This window comes from Centruroides vittatus, unplaced genomic scaffold (assembly GCF_030686945.1).
Source record: "Centruroides vittatus isolate TY-2023 unplaced genomic scaffold, ASM3068694v2 scaffold_324, whole genome shotgun sequence".
Lineage (NCBI taxonomy): Eukaryota > Metazoa > Arthropoda > Arachnida > Scorpiones > Buthidae > Centruroides > Centruroides vittatus.
The window spans coordinates 5,082,451-5,097,759 of NW_027122701.1; the positions used below are offsets into that span (position 1 = coordinate 5,082,451).

General features: G+C 33.5%; 2 protein-coding genes across 2 annotated transcripts in view; both read right to left on the reverse strand.

Moving 5' to 3' along the window:
- On the reverse strand, positions 1-4,484 carry LOC136988251 (tripartite motif-containing protein 2-like). The gene is made up of 5 exons (XM_067286108.1): positions 4,429-4,484; positions 3,330-3,443; positions 2,780-3,256; positions 1,388-1,597; positions 1-1,085 (listed from the first exon to the last, which is right to left on the reverse strand). The coding sequence occupies exons 2-5, from the start codon at positions 3,423-3,425 to the stop codon at positions 24-26; spliced, it is 1,845 nt and encodes a 614-aa protein (XP_067142209.1). The 5' UTR covers positions 3,426-3,443; positions 4,429-4,484; the 3' UTR covers positions 1-23.
- Positions 4,245-15,309, reverse strand: part of LOC136988246 (integrin alpha-4-like) — a 24,168-nt gene continuing 13,103 nt past the window's right edge. The window contains exons 12-27 of the mRNA XM_067286102.1: positions 13,877-13,968; positions 13,718-13,808; positions 13,605-13,650; positions 13,372-13,523; positions 13,153-13,310; positions 12,005-12,142; positions 11,856-11,935; positions 8,310-8,520; positions 7,892-8,055; positions 7,749-7,827; positions 7,561-7,668; positions 7,323-7,487; positions 7,132-7,254; positions 5,198-5,299; positions 5,007-5,129; positions 4,245-4,935 (exon numbers count right to left, since the gene is read on the reverse strand). Of these exons, the coding sequence (XP_067142203.1) occupies positions 4,831-4,935; positions 5,007-5,129; positions 5,198-5,299; positions 7,132-7,254; positions 7,323-7,487; positions 7,561-7,668; positions 7,749-7,827; positions 7,892-8,055; positions 8,310-8,520; positions 11,856-11,935; positions 12,005-12,142; positions 13,153-13,310; positions 13,372-13,523; positions 13,605-13,650; positions 13,718-13,808; positions 13,877-13,968 (1,937 nt within the window). The 3' untranslated portion in view covers positions 4,245-4,830. The remainder of the gene's footprint in view (positions 4,936-5,006; positions 5,130-5,197; positions 5,300-7,131; positions 7,255-7,322; positions 7,488-7,560; positions 7,669-7,748; positions 7,828-7,891; positions 8,056-8,309; positions 8,521-11,855; positions 11,936-12,004; positions 12,143-13,152; positions 13,311-13,371; positions 13,524-13,604; positions 13,651-13,717; positions 13,809-13,876; positions 13,969-15,309) is intronic.

Consider the following 15,309-nt stretch of genomic DNA (forward strand, 5'->3'; position numbering starts at 1 on the left):
TTTAGGTGACATTTTCATAACAATTATAAATACATTTGTACACAATGACTTTTAAAATCGCAAACAACAATTTCGTAATTGTCAGTAACGGCAATACCCGACACCCAATTAAATTTTTCTTCAGAAAAATCTTTGCATCCAAGCATTCTGACATAGGATCCATCGGGTCGAAATATTTGTATTCTGCCATTACCACTATCCCCGACAAGAATGAATCCTTTCTTGTCAACGGCGACACATTCTGGATGTAGAAACTGTCCTTTCAAATTTCCTTTCTGGCCGAATGTGAAAAGATGGTCACCCAAAGACGAAAACACGTGGATTCTGTGATGGCCGAAATCACTAACGACAACTCTGGTACCATCTTTAGTTACTGCTATTCCCGTAGGATCTTGAAACATGCTGTTCTGCCTCATTTTTCCGCCTTCCTTTTTCAAAAGAACCCCTATTTGATGATGATAGCAACTATTAGAATTGAAGACTTGAATTCTGTTGTTGCAAGTATCGCACACATAGACATTTCCTTTTCCATCAACGCATATTGATTCTGGACTTCTAAACTGAGAAGACGCTCTACCCTTGGTACCAATCTGACGAAGATATTCCCCGTCTTTATTAAAAACGTGTATGCAATGTTTCCACTTATCGGTGATATAAATTTTGTGTTGTAACGGGCAAAGAGCAATCCCGAAAGGACACAGGAATTCTCCATCTTTGTGTCCTCTTCTTCCGAAAGAACTGATGGATTTTCCATTCTGTAAATCAAAAACATGAATTAAGTGCGTATCGGTAGAAACTACATAAAATTCACTCGACCATGGAGATACTGCAGTTCCAGAAGGTCTTTGCAGCATTTCAGATACGAGTTTACACTTTAGATGAAACTGTTTCGTGATGTAAAATCGCGAATGACGCTCCACATTTTCATTCGATTCTAAAATGGAATTTTCTTTGTCTTTTTCTTTCCAAGCAATTGTCAACGAATGGGAATCAAAAACAACTTTCCTCTTTCTTCGAGAGTTTTCAGCGGTGATTTCTGATATTAACCGAGAAACATCCTGACCATATTTTATAAAGTGTTTAACCTGAAAAATTAAAAAAAAATATTCATAAAAATTGATATTTTTTAATGGATCTAGTAATTATTTTTACATTGTTCTAATCAGGAAAACTAGACCGGTCGGACGGTCAAGGTAGTTGGAATATCAATCTACCTTTCTGAGAGACCCAGGTTTGAGTCCATAAAGTTTCAGGAATTTTTCAGGTCGTACATACATTATTATCCGGCCGCCCCATTGTAGACCAGGCCAAACCCATAATGGGCTTTACAAAAACGCCCTCTTTGTGCCCACAAGACCGAAAGAATAAATAAATAAATTAGACTAACCATATTATCTGCTTCTTGGTTCGAATCGTCGATGGTTTTTATTTCATTTATTAAAGTATCGATTTTCTTAATTAATTCATTTACTGTTAATTCTTCCGTTTTTAAAACCGAATCAACTTCGTTTGTTAACGTTGATTCGTTATTTCTAAGAGCTAGTATTTTCGCTTCTATCACTTTATGAATGTTGTTGTTCACTAATTTGCATTCTTCCTGGAAAAATTATCAATAAAAATATTTTTAATGAAAATTTATTTTGCTATAAAAATAAATATATTAATTTCTAAGCATATTGGATTATGATTGAGGTAGTTTAAGCGTCGTCCTCTCAGAGAACTACATTTCTGGAAAACTTGGATTCGAATCTGGATGGTCGAAAAATCCCAGACATTTTTAGGGGATCGTCTATCGCAAATATATTGGGCCCTGTACCTCACCATCATGTCCATTGCAACAGAACCCATAATAGACATGAAAAAACCCCTCTTAATGTCCACAGAGTGGAGTTTAAAAAAGAAGATATCAAGCAAATAAAACTGGAGACCACCATAAAACTAAATTTTGTTTCTTTGACTTAATAGAGCCTTTATACTATTATTATGTAATAAAAAATGCCATTTCCTACTAACAGGTTATTCCTGATTTAAAAATTTCTACACGAGTAAACTCAAGCATCTTAATTGATGCAAAGATATTTTCGTGTCTCAAAAGGAAACGTGAAATGTCACGAATTTAAAAATAAAATAATCATTATTTACCATGCAATACGCATGAAAACAACGTGTTATATAAAGAAAAAACTTAATATTTATAAATTTTCTTTATTTAAATTAAAGATTAATTTAATTAGATATAAAGTTGGAGGGCCAAAGCGGCCTTCCGCTCTTGGGGAATCCGGGACCAAATCCGGCGAATAACACCTAGGAATTATTTATGGGCGCTCTGTCCCGGATAATGGGTTGTCTCTACTGTGGGCCTGGCCTAAACCCATATGGGTACGAATAAAAAGACCCTCTTAGTGCCCACAGCGAGGAAAGAGGAAAAGAACAATGTAAATTTGAGTTCTTTCATCTGTTTAAGCTTCCATAATTGCTGTAATTAAATTAATTTTCTAAAACTAAATGTCACGTTATTTAAATTAATAAACAAATTTAAAAAAGTGGTTTGTGTTTTTAGAAACACACATCATCCTACATTTGTCCTCTAAAAACTCGTTTTCAAACACGAATTTTACTATGTAGGTCAGTGCAAGATGATGTCCTTCCAACTCCCATTGTTCTAAAAAAATTTCGCTTTTTACATTTAGAAAGTTGATTTAATTTACGTTTATTACAGTTATAAACAATTCGATATTAGTTTTATTTTAAATATTTATATATATATAAAAAAATATACCTGAAATTTTTGAAAATCTTCATTTATAAATGATATTTTTTCTTTCAATTCGTCGGCCATTTTATTTAATTTTTCCTTCATTACTAATAAATGCTTTGTATGACAATCCGTGCAATATTGTTGCTCGCAATGTCCGCATTTCAAAGGATTTCCAGCTTTAATCTGGCAAGAAGAGCACGTGACTTTACTGGCTGCATCGGTCTGTAGGACTTCAATTACAGATTGAAGATGTATGTTTACGGGTAACGAGGCCACTCCCGAAGACAAGGAAATTGTTTCTCTGCATTGGGGACACTGGACGTTTTTTTCAGTAGCAATTTTCGACAGACATAACTGACAGAAAGTATGCTGGCATGGCAGCATAATAGGATGACGGAAACAATCCAGGCAAATGGAACATGTGACTAATTGCCGAAGCGATTCCATCTTTTTCTCGAAATCATTAACGCAGCTCTCCGATTCGCTTGCCATGATTACCTTAACGAGTTAAATATTAAGCCGATATTTATTGTTCATTTACTTTTTAAAGCCAATTTAAGTTGCGGCTTACCTGAAAGGGTCGATCCTCCAACATACTAAAATGAAAAATAAGTGATTGAGATATACATAAACAGATGGCAGCACTCGTAAAGTATGGAGTTGACATAATTTCCAACTAGTTTGGCTGGAAATTCTTTTTGAGAGCAGGGATTTAAATTTAAAAAAAAAGAAAAGAATAAAACATACGTATCTACTCATTTCTATTGTTTATTTCTATGTTTTTCCCCAAATTGGGAAATGTATTTTTAAAAAGTTAAGGGAGGGCTTTCTAAATGGTTACAATTTTCATTGCCTTATGAGGATATTCTATATTAACCACCGCCTATTTTTTCTAATGACGAAATTCTCATAAAATTTTGAACAAAATTTTTATTTTAATTAAATTTGTTTAGTCCACAACATTATAAAATCAAAGTTATATTTTATCTCAAATTAATTTTCCTAATATTCAAATAAATTAAAAAAAGCAAAATAGTAGTGATATAGTTCAGAATCCTCAACTCGAATTTTATATTATATATAATAAAATTTCTTTATATAGTCGAAAAAATTTTATAAAAAGATAATATAATAATGCGTTTGCTTATGTCTATTTTTAAATTCAAATACAGGTTTATATAATAAACCTGTATTTGAATTTAAAAAAAAAGACATAAGCATACGCAGCGCCAAAACGCAGAATTTACATATTAAATTATTGAATTCATATTTGATTTAGTCTGTAATAAATCTTCTAATTTTCGTCATATTAATTTCATATTAATAATTTACAATAAAAGTTTTCTTTAAAACAATTTTTTTTTTTTTTCAAAATTTTGAGCCAACTGTGATAATCTGATTAACACTACAATGTTCAGAGAGCAGCTGTTTTAAACTTCTATCTCTACTATATAAGTTTAGGCTCTGAAATGAAATCAAAATAAACGAAAGTTGAAATTAGTTTTATTCTCAGAATCAAAATTTTATCCTAAATTGTTACATATTTTTAGATATATAGTTTAAAGGCCGGATGGTCGAACGGTTATGGAGTTATCACGCCGCTCTGAGGATCTGGAATCAAATCCTTTGCAGTCGAAAAAAACCCAGAAATATTTAAGCAGAAACCTTACTTCTGAAAATAGGTGCAAACAACTTGAATACTTTTATCTAAGTGGATCTTTTAAATCATACCCATGGTGGGTTCAGCGAAGCACACAATAAGGGTGGCCGGGTGATAATGAACGGGGCCAGACATTGCAGATTCGGTTCCCTAACGTATTAACCGCCTCTTTGATCGACCTTTGACGAGAACATTACATAGACTAAAAAATATATATATAATACCGATTTAACATAAATAAAATATCTGTTTAAATATCGAAAGACGAATTTATTTAAATTCTAAACACGAAAATAAAATTAAGATTTGAATAGGCATTTAGACAGAAAATCTCAAATTTCTTCACAGTGGTGCAAGAATTTATATCCGAAAATTTGAGCATAGTAACAATGTTTAACCAATAATAATCTAATTATTTGTCATCGGGAATTTCTTCATTGATTGGCGATTTCTGCATTAATAAGTTTGCTTTTAACATTTGAACATCTTCTTTTTTCTTTCTTCTAAAGAACCCCAACTGTAAAAGAATAAATAAAGAGTGAAAATATATTTTATCTTCAGTATTATCGATTTTAAATGCATTATTACCCTTAGCAGAACTGCAAAGATAATGACGATTAAAACAATTCCAGAAGCTATGCTGACTGGAAGAATCCATTTTGCGATCTTGCCACGTTTCAAAGTGATAGAACTCACAATATGTGTTACTACCTAACAAAAAGTTTTCATCATTATAATAAAAAATTTCAAGTTCGATTAATTAATATTAGTTGTATTACTTTGCTTTTATCTGGTTTATGATTTATAGGTTGAATATTCCTTCTTTTATCAATGATCGACACTCTTCCTTCTGAAGTAAAAGTCAGGTTATCCCATTCTTTCTGAGAAATAAAAACATTGTATAATTATTTTTCTATTTCAAACTGAATTTTTTTTTCCATTTGAATCTTTCCTTCCTGTGGTCTCTAACAGGGTCCTTCATTCAGGCTCATACTGTAGCGGCTGGTGGGGACAGGCGTTTGATGGGTTTGGCTTTGGTTTTATTCATATATGGCAATGTGACATATGGGCAATCTGCTGAGGATGCCTCCCGAGAGGTCTTTTATAGAAAACTGGCTCCCTATTTAGATGTTAGATACGAAAAGAAAATTCGGAAAACTCTACTTGTCCAGCCCGTTGGTGAGAAGCGAACTCGTGTTCAGTGGTTTTATCCATTCAGGTACCGGTAGGCACAACGACGTCTCCTTAACTAGATCTACCAAGAAAATTTATTGGTATTAAATTTTCTATGGTAGCTGCATTATGTGTTGATCTGGCAATTGTCTCTTTACCAGTAACTGAAAACTGTACCGAGGAAAATGTTCTAGAATTGTAAAACATGTGGTGTTTTTAATTCTTTGTTTTAAAAAGTGTTCTAGAATTATATAACATGTTAAGTTTTTAATTCTTTTTTAAAAAATGTGTAAAGGTTTGGAATATTTTTAAAGAAGGCCTTATTGCTGTAGTGCACTGTTGCAAGGGAAAATAACCGTATTTTTAGATGGCAATGTAAACAGAACTAGAAAGTACTGTTAAGGAGTATATGAAGAACTTAAGGACTGAAGAGGGGTCAGAAAAAATAATACTGATCCGAAATGCATTTGTAAAAAGACAATAAAGGAGTTTTTTGGAACCTGTAAAGCTGTGAGGCAGTCTATCGTCAATTTTTTCGGATTAAAGAGACAATTACCATATCAAAATTTATTGGATATTTTACGTTTTTACAGAGAATAAATCGGGTACTAACCCGTGATCATCTATAGAGTTCAATGGCATTGTGCTCGGCCACTGGTGGGCATATTTAGAATGAAATATCGTTCAAATAAGCAAATTTGTTTAATTTTTGGACTGCAATTTGAAAATATTATAGACTTATTAAATTCCCACTGTCGTCCGTCCGTCTGCTTTTCCTTAATCTTGAGAACGGAGTTAAATAGACGAGAGCCGAGACCATATATGGAAAGCTTAGTAACAGAATACCCCGATAAACTATATAAGAACTTCCCACACTAACCGGAAGGCATGTTATTCCAATTTTAAAATTACTCGAAAAGTGTTAGATAGATGACCGGCACAACTCTATTGTTAAAGGAAAAGTATGATGTACAGGGGCAAGCCACTGGTGGAGAGCATATATTTTAAATTAAATAAATTTAATCATTTCGTTTTCAAAATGTTTGTTTTTTTCATATGCATTAAATTTTAACATTTAAAAATAATAGCTCATTGTGATGGATATCTATCGTTATAAGAAAAAACAAAAAAAACATCTTTTATATCGGACGATTAATTTAACCCATTAGAAGTTACCGAGATTAAAAAGAATGTATTTAATTGACTGAGGAATTAAAATTAAATCTAATATCTGTAAAACCAGACCAAATGAAGCTCGTTCCACTCTGCTACTGCTCTTCGCTGAGCAGTAGACGAGTGGATAATACCGCTGAACACTAGTCGTGGGTTCGCGCCTGATCAACGAATTGGCAGCATGAAATTTTCAGTGTTTTCTCTGGCGCGTAACACCTAAACAGAGGCACATTTTCCACAGAAAGTCCTCCCAGTAGGCATCCATCCAAGTGTTGTGTTGCCTTATCCCATCAATCCGATGAAGACAATTACTTTTCTCATTCCCGTCAGATAGGCTATATGATGAAGAATATGTTTACATACTCACCGAAGCCGATTTAAGAACTTTAACATTTATGTATCCTTTTATGTAAAAAGTCGAACTTTTCCGTTTTTCGTCAAATGGACCAACAGAACACAAAACTTCTTGGCATTTGGATGTTTCACAATTCTAGTTAATATGATGTATTATTAGAGCGTTAAAGTTTGTATTGTGAAGAATTGTCAAAAATTACTCACAATTTTCAAATTCTTGTCTACGTCGACCGACATCACAATATTATTGATGCTTCTCTTTGATCTAATTGTAATGTTAAGATCTTCATCATACTTCATGTGGTCATTTTCTGTATTTTTGAAATTGCATATTCCAGAAACCGAATTGGAATGATCCGGATTAAGAATCTACCAAGTAATGAAAGAAAACTGTAATTTATTAAATCATCTTTTAATAATGTAATCATTTATAGCGACTTACTTTCACACTTTCTAGTTTAACGAATTTCGTATTCGTATCGATCAAACTTGTTGGAATTGAGAAAACTACGTTCACAAGAGAAATGGGACTATATAAATACTTCATAACCTAAATAACAGAATAATGCTAAGTTTTATTCGTTAGAACTGGCCAAGTGTTAAAGCTATATGAGAATTTTCCAACATTACATTATAAATATGGACGAATTCGTAAAGTTCATTGCTGGGTTCATCTTTTTTCAATAGGATCAACTCTCGTTCTGCGCGCCTATATAATAACATAAATTGTTATAGATTTAGTTATTATAATTTTAAGTTATTTTGTAATTTACCCTGTTATTCCAATATCTGCAGATAATTTTATAGGTATTGTGATATTAACAAAATTGTCAACTGGATTAATTTCTTCGCTCAACGTCGTCAAGTCCATAAGAATGGATATATGTTCTTGATTAGATGATATTTTAGACGAATCTAATTTAATTTCCTGCTTTACCTGAAAATTATAATTAAATCTTTGTAATTAACCATCAAAATCAATTCAGATTTTGGCCCACCAGCAGCTGAGTGCACAAAACTGCTGAAAACTATAATTGGTAGCGGATTCTCGTCACAGTAGCGTTCAACGGTTTTATCCACTCGACCACTGATAGCAGAATGACGTCTCCTTAAACTAGATATAAATATCAAGAAAATTTTAAATGTTTATAGAGAAAAATAAATAATTTGTACTATAATTTAACGATTTACCAAGGTTTTATCGAAAGGATTGCCAATTAGACAGATTAATCTTAATCCTTTAGAAATATCACGAGATTGTCTACAATATTTTCCTTTGATTAAATCAAGATTTTCTTCTATATAAATTGTCATCTCGGTCTTGAAAGCCGGATCTCCCGAACGTCGTATTTCAGCCACGATGCTAATTTCCTTGTCTTTACCGAGTATTAATTCTCCATTGCTAAATTAAATAAATAAGAATAAAATAAACGTATATAGCAATTATTCATGTAGTAATTTTAATACTTCATTTTGCCCAGTGTAATTTTTTGGTAAAACTTTATAATTCAAAATATGCAAATTCCAACTTTCAATAACGGCCATCTCTGAACGGCGGCCATTTTGTCAAGAACATTGAGCAAAAATGCATTCAGAATAACCTCGAAAGAACGGCTATTTTTATGTCTCTGTCAGTATTTAATTTGGCCATTAAACCTTTAAGAAATGGCTACTAACCTTTGGCCGTTGTTTAAAGGTTTGACTGTACTTTTTTAAGTGTTTCAAAATTAACATCTCTTTATGAACACTTTAACTTTTATTCTGAAATATAATTCATAAACTGAAATTGTAAAATAGTCAATAAATTTCGTATTTGATGAGTTAAAAATTAATTTTTAAAATTATAACATATATTACAGTACCATAAATATATTATAATATTTTAAATATTATTTATTTTTAAATAAATTGATTAAAAATCAAAACTGTTTCTCTCAACAAAAAAATACATGTTAATGGATGAATGGATGGGGAAAGTAACACAACACATCAGAAAACTGCCAAGAGGGATGCCTCTCGGGAGGACTTTCTATGAAGATGTTTCCCTATTTAGGTGTTAGAAACGTGACAAACTTAACGTAATTGGTGAGGTGCTCACCAGTGCCCGAGTGGATATAACCACTGAACACTACAGTTGGTCGCGGGTTCACGCCTGACCAACGTGCTTCGGTGTAAATAATAATTATTCCAAAAGAAATAGCAATGCTTTTCGTTGTGGGCTTTCTCAATCCACCATGGATTCGGCAGGCCCGTAATGGGAGCTTTGTTTTTTCAAGAAAATATAATTTATTCAAGGGTCTAGAACAGTAGTCCCCAACCTTTTTTGTCTTGTGTATCCCTTGGCAGCACATTTTCGTAAATTGTACCGTACCCCATTACGTTAGAAAAATGTTTGTACTTTATATAGTTGTATTTTAAACTTGTTGCAGCTGTAAATAAATAGCAGTGACGTGGCAAGGAAAATGAACAGGGCCGCTGAATTGATGAAGGTGAAAAGGTTATCTGAATAAGTACAAATGTTCAGTGCTCGGTGTTTCATCTACTTTTCTACTTACCACACCATTGCTCTTTGAAATTGGTTTAAAAAAGAAACTAATAATAGCTTCAATCACATTTTCATAATATCTATTACATGGAAAGATGTACGATGTCAAAATCGAAATATTCTTATTTTGAGCTGCTAAGCGTTTAAAAAAATCACATTCCTTGGTTTTATAATTTGCATGTTTTGTTTGAAGATGCCGTAAAAATAGAAAAGATTTCATACTGCTATTTGACACATACTACAGATTTCTGTTTAGGACAGTCATCAACTCCTATATATGAAAATCAACATTTCATGTATTCATCACAGTATTTTCTCTTTTTTCCTCCCTGCGGAAAAGGTCCCTTTCAGTGTTTTGCATCATTTTGGTAAATTATCAATTATCAAGCACTTTTCAAGACACATTACACGTGTCTTGAGAAGTGCTTGGTAATTGATTACTTTCCAAAATTTTGTTTCAGCTTTTTTTACTATACCGGTTTTGAACCATTGATCTGCCTAGTGGGCATGCTTTCCGGGAGATCCTTTAAAAGTAATTGGCTCCTATTTAGGCGTTAAAGACGTAGAGAAAACCCAGAAAACTCCACGTGACCAGCCCGTCCTGGCGAAGAGCGAACCTACGACCGAACTACCAGTGTTCATGGAACATTACCGTACGAAAATTGATATTATTTAATAATGAACGTATATAATCGTATGGCGGCACATATGCCTGCAAATTAGTTAAATTAAATATAAAATAAATATTGTAAAAACGAACTAAAAACGTATACCCCGTTCGCACCGAGCATTTCAATCTAGATTGTGACCAAGGTCAGCGACTATGCCTTGGTGCGAACACCCTCGACCGTTTCAATCTCGACTGAAACGAGGTTCAATCGCGATTGACTGGAGAGAGTTCTTGAAACTAGATTCAGTCATAAGAGAGATCCCACAATCCCACGTGCGTGAGAAAATACAAGATGGCTACAGAACACGTGTCGAGCTATCGGCAAAGAAATAAAAAAGATGTTTGGAGAGACAATGACATCTGTCTATTATTAGATATATGGCAAGAAAAAGTATTTATTTCTAATCAAAACTTCCATTTTGTGTGTTGGTGTTTGTGACTTACCGAGTAGTTATGCCAGTTTTATCATCGCTTACAATAGCCGGGTTATTCTCAAGCGAGTTACCTGTGGCGAACGGCACGACGTTTGAATAGCGACAGTCACAATCCAGATTGTGGGTAAATCGAGATCGAAGTTAGTCGAGGATTGTGTGCGAACGTAGTATTCAGTTTTAAATGTGTAATGTAAACAAAATGTTAGCACCAGTAGAATTTGTAACAATATAATGTTCAGTAAGTTTTATTTCGCGTGTTCGCCAAACGGTGAAGCTTTGATCAATTATATAGCACTGTACTATTACATGCAAAAGTTTTGAAGGAATGACACACATAAATATAATAAAAATATAATTATATTTTTATTTAAAACTAAGCATTGTGTGCAGTGACGTTGCCAAAGGCCTCAATGCAGAATCCAAATATTCTTATAGTACATCCACCATTATTAATTTTTTTCGCGTACTCCCGATTGGGAATTGCTGGTATAGAAGGACTGAAGAAAGGAAGGGAGTAAGAGAATGAGAAACTAGATGAGAAAGAGAAATGAGGATCGCAGTAGAATACTGGAAGATCAAGTGAAGGAAAAACTATGAAAACGAGCAATTTTTTAAAAAATTATTTAATTTAAAATATATGTTCTGTATTTTAGTAGTGTATTGCCCCTAAACATCACGCTTTTATGTTAACAAAAGAGTCATGCCAGTCATCTTTCTAACTGTTCTGGGGAAAATTTTTGAATTGAATCACGTGACATCTGGCCCACACTGGAACTTCGTATATAGTTAATGGGCTTCCCTAAACTTTCCGTATCTGGTCTCGACTTTCATCTATCTAACTCCGTTATCGAGATTAAGGAAACACAGGCAGACAGAAGAATGTCAGTGGGAATTTATAGGTCTTCAATTTGAAAATTACAGCCCAATATTTAACGAAAAATGTTAAACGTAGAGTATGTAAAACTAAATACATACAATAGTAACTGTAACGTAACAACTTCGCTAGGATAGACATTAGATTTTAAACAATGAATTTTTTTTGTTATTTTATTTTTAGAAAAAAATTTAATTCAAGTTCTTTTACTCACCTCAGACCAGATATATTGGCGTTTAGTTTCAGATCAGATGAACATTTGTCACTTTGAGCACAACCAGTACGAAAATTTATCTGTAAAAATTTCTTCTAATGTAAAATTTCAGATATAAAAGTAAAAACTTCGTAAAGGTTTTAACTTACCACGCCAACTGTAGAATTTGGAAACGTAGGATCTAAAATGGGACATTCTTTACAAAACGATATTTCTTCGGAAATATTATGTTTTAAGAATAAAATCGAATTTATTTGTATTGGATTTACTTGATCGTCGGAATCGCCCTGCCATAAATATTCCGAAGAAACAACTTAAGCTTACAAAGTTATTAATGATGCATTACATTAAATAAGATTTAATCATACTAGACACTTTTCTACAATTCATACTTTTCTACTTTTTCCACCCTGAGGGTACTAAGAGTTGTTGTTTGTACTGTACATGGATTGCCTGTACATGCAGCGCAGAGGGTTTGTACTGTACATGCATGGCAGATTGCCTGCGACTCGCAGGCAATCTGCCGAAAAGGGATGCCTCTCGAGAAGACTTTCTAGAAAAACTGGCCCCTATTTAGATGTTACAAACGTGAAAAAAACCGCAAAACTCCACGTAACCACCCCTTTGGCGAGGTACGAACCTTCCATCAACTACCAGAGTTCAGTGGTTTTATCCTCTGTTCATTTTATCTTATATCAGTGTTTGGAGTCGCACACTGGTAGCCTACCTGTGGTAGGCGTGGTCACTAAGAGGGCCTTTATATCAAGCTTATTGTGGGTCAAACCGTGTTGTGATGGATGGGCGTGGCCGCCCAACCTCCGAAAAATTCATGGAGTTTTTCGACCCGGCCGGATTCGATCCCGGATGCCTCCATTGAGATAGGCTTTCATCCTAATCGCTTGGTCATCTCAGCCGTACCAATAAAGCGGCCGGATGGCCGAGCGGTCAAGGTTAGCAGCCTGCCGCCCTGGGGGACCCGGGATCGAATCCGGACGGCTCGAAAAATCCCCAGGAATTTTTCGGGGGGTGGTCCGTCCGGATATGTCGGTCCCCGTCCCTCACCACCCGGCCGCCCCATTGTGGGCCTGGCCGAACCCATAATGGGCTTGCTATAAGAGGCCCTCTTAGTGCCCACTGGGCGGAAAGAGTTACAAAAAAAAAAAAAAAAAAAAAAAGCCGTACCAATAATGGGATAGATAAAAGACCTTTTAATATCCACAGGACGGAAAGAGTTAAGAAAAGAAAGTAATTCGTATGATTATTTTATGATAAAGTAAATACGAGGTACAGTACATACTCGAATATGAGTGTCATAACTAATACAGTCAGCTTTTCCTCTTTTCATTATAATTTCCTGGCGTATGAATGAAGTTTGTTTATTCCGATGATCTGTGAAATAGTCTCGAGGTTGGAGAAAATTTCTTCGACGAAACGAACGCAATTCCACAACAAAATCTATAAAATATTATCTTAAAATACTTGATAAAGTAATATTAATTTCCAAATTTATACTCACCGAGTTTCAAGGGTGCGTAAGTTCCCTCGTATCCGAAACAATAAATAGTTTTAAAACAATGTCCTGTAGTGGAATTGCAAGATGACTTCTTCGGATTTATTTGGTGAGGCTGAAATGTGATATTATGAAATACCCGCACAATGGGGCGAGACCTATATAGTAGTTTATTATTCATTTAATTAGTTTGCTTTTAAATTAAAGGATATTGAGATTTAATTTATTCTAAAAATTACCTCAAGAGTATTGCGTTGTCTGATAAAAAAGATCCAACGAGAATATCTAAAATAAATGCCAAAAATTGAATTTTATATGTAACGAATTATCAATTTCTGTGAATTTAATTTACCAGAATAATTATTTGAATCTACATCAACCGGTCTCGATATAGATATACCAAAACCCATCAAAGATGCGTCGATTTCGGCGGCAAAAATTCTCTAAATATAAATATATAGAATAATTATATATCACAGTAAAGATGATAAAACTTCCATAATTATTTTACCTGAACATATTGGGATTTAATTCCATGGGAAGAACCGTGATATATGTAAATCGCGCCTCTTTCTGATTCGTATGGTGCTCCAATGGCAATATCTGTTATATACATATAATATTTATTATTATTTATTATACCTCTCTGCTCTGTACGCACTAAGAGGACCTATTTTAACGCATTATGGGTTTGGTAAGGCCCACAATGAGAGGGCTGGGCGGTGGGGGGAAAATTCCGTGTATGTGTGGTGTCTATAAGAAACAAAATTTGGTATGGTAGCTTGTGTATAAGGAGTATTGATGCTATTAAATTTTGGTGGTTAAAGGTTAAACGGATGGGGAGATGGGGTGTCATGTGTCATATCTCGAGAGAAGTCGGACTTACAGAAGATGTTATTCGTTATTAACATTTACAATTTTTTTATAACACTCGTCACTATCCTCAAAATTAAGCTTTTTGCTATTTGATAATAATTAAAAATATAAAAAGTTATTTTTTAAATAAAATCTCACAACAGCCGGAAAAGTTACAAGACTCGTTGCTGTTTTTTCACAAGCTGCTAAGTTTCAAATAGGATAATGTTTTAACTTTCTTTTTAAAGAAAGCTATGTTAATAATCCTTAAAATATTTAATAAAATTAGTTCTAGACATTTGTGTAAATGACATAACGAACAAAAGGTTAGTTCATGTTGATATAATTTTCTTATCCAGAATGATACATATCATGCACAATTTGTACACATCGTAATGGTGCAGTTTCTACATATCAGTCTCTTTCATTTACTGACATGTTTTCTTTGTCTATTTTTGATGGGCAAATGCAACACTTCTTCCATTTCCCATAATCATTAGCTCCTTATTACCTCTTAGAAGGATTTTAACTTTAACAATGTGGTTCATAACATGACAAAGGTCAAAATGTACTTTTTCATTGTAAATATTTTCACAAGTTGAAATAAAAATTTTCACAAACAAACTATAACTATAATATAGTAGAAATACAAGAATACTACTTATGCAAAAAAAAAAAAAAAAAACACTGTCCGAAAAACATCAGGAACGTACTGAATATGGTACGAATCAGACTGATATAAATAATCATATGGCTGAGAGTAAAGCTCTTCAAGACCTGCCTCGTACTTAGATTATAAAAATGTTGTTATATTGAGGGTTAAGTACTACAATTACCACTTTAAACTCTGATCTTACTTCTTTATAAAAATTAAATAAAATCTAGAAAATAGCTAAATTCGAGATGAAACAATTTAGATTTATATCACTTATCTAATTGCCAAAATTTCAAATCTAGGGGCAAACAAAACAATCTAGATTTAGATGAGAAAAATAGGTTTTAAAGTGACAATTCTGCCTCACGCGTGTATAGACCTCAATGTTTTGACTTAAAATAAGATGGCGATCGATAGTACTCGTCGTTGCCACC

Coding starts and splice junctions, on each gene's coding strand:
- LOC136988251 (XM_067286108.1), bottom strand. CDS start 3,425: ATGTCAACTCCATACTTTACGAGTGCTGCCATCTGTTTATGTATATCT. Junction 1,598..2,779: donor AAGATTTTCAAAAATTTCAG/GTATATTTTTTT, acceptor TAATTTTTCCAG/GAAGAATGCAAATTAGTGAA. Junction 1,086..1,387: donor ACCAAGAAGCAGATAATATG/GTTAGTCTAATT, acceptor TTAATTTTTCAG/GTTAAACACTTTATAAAATA.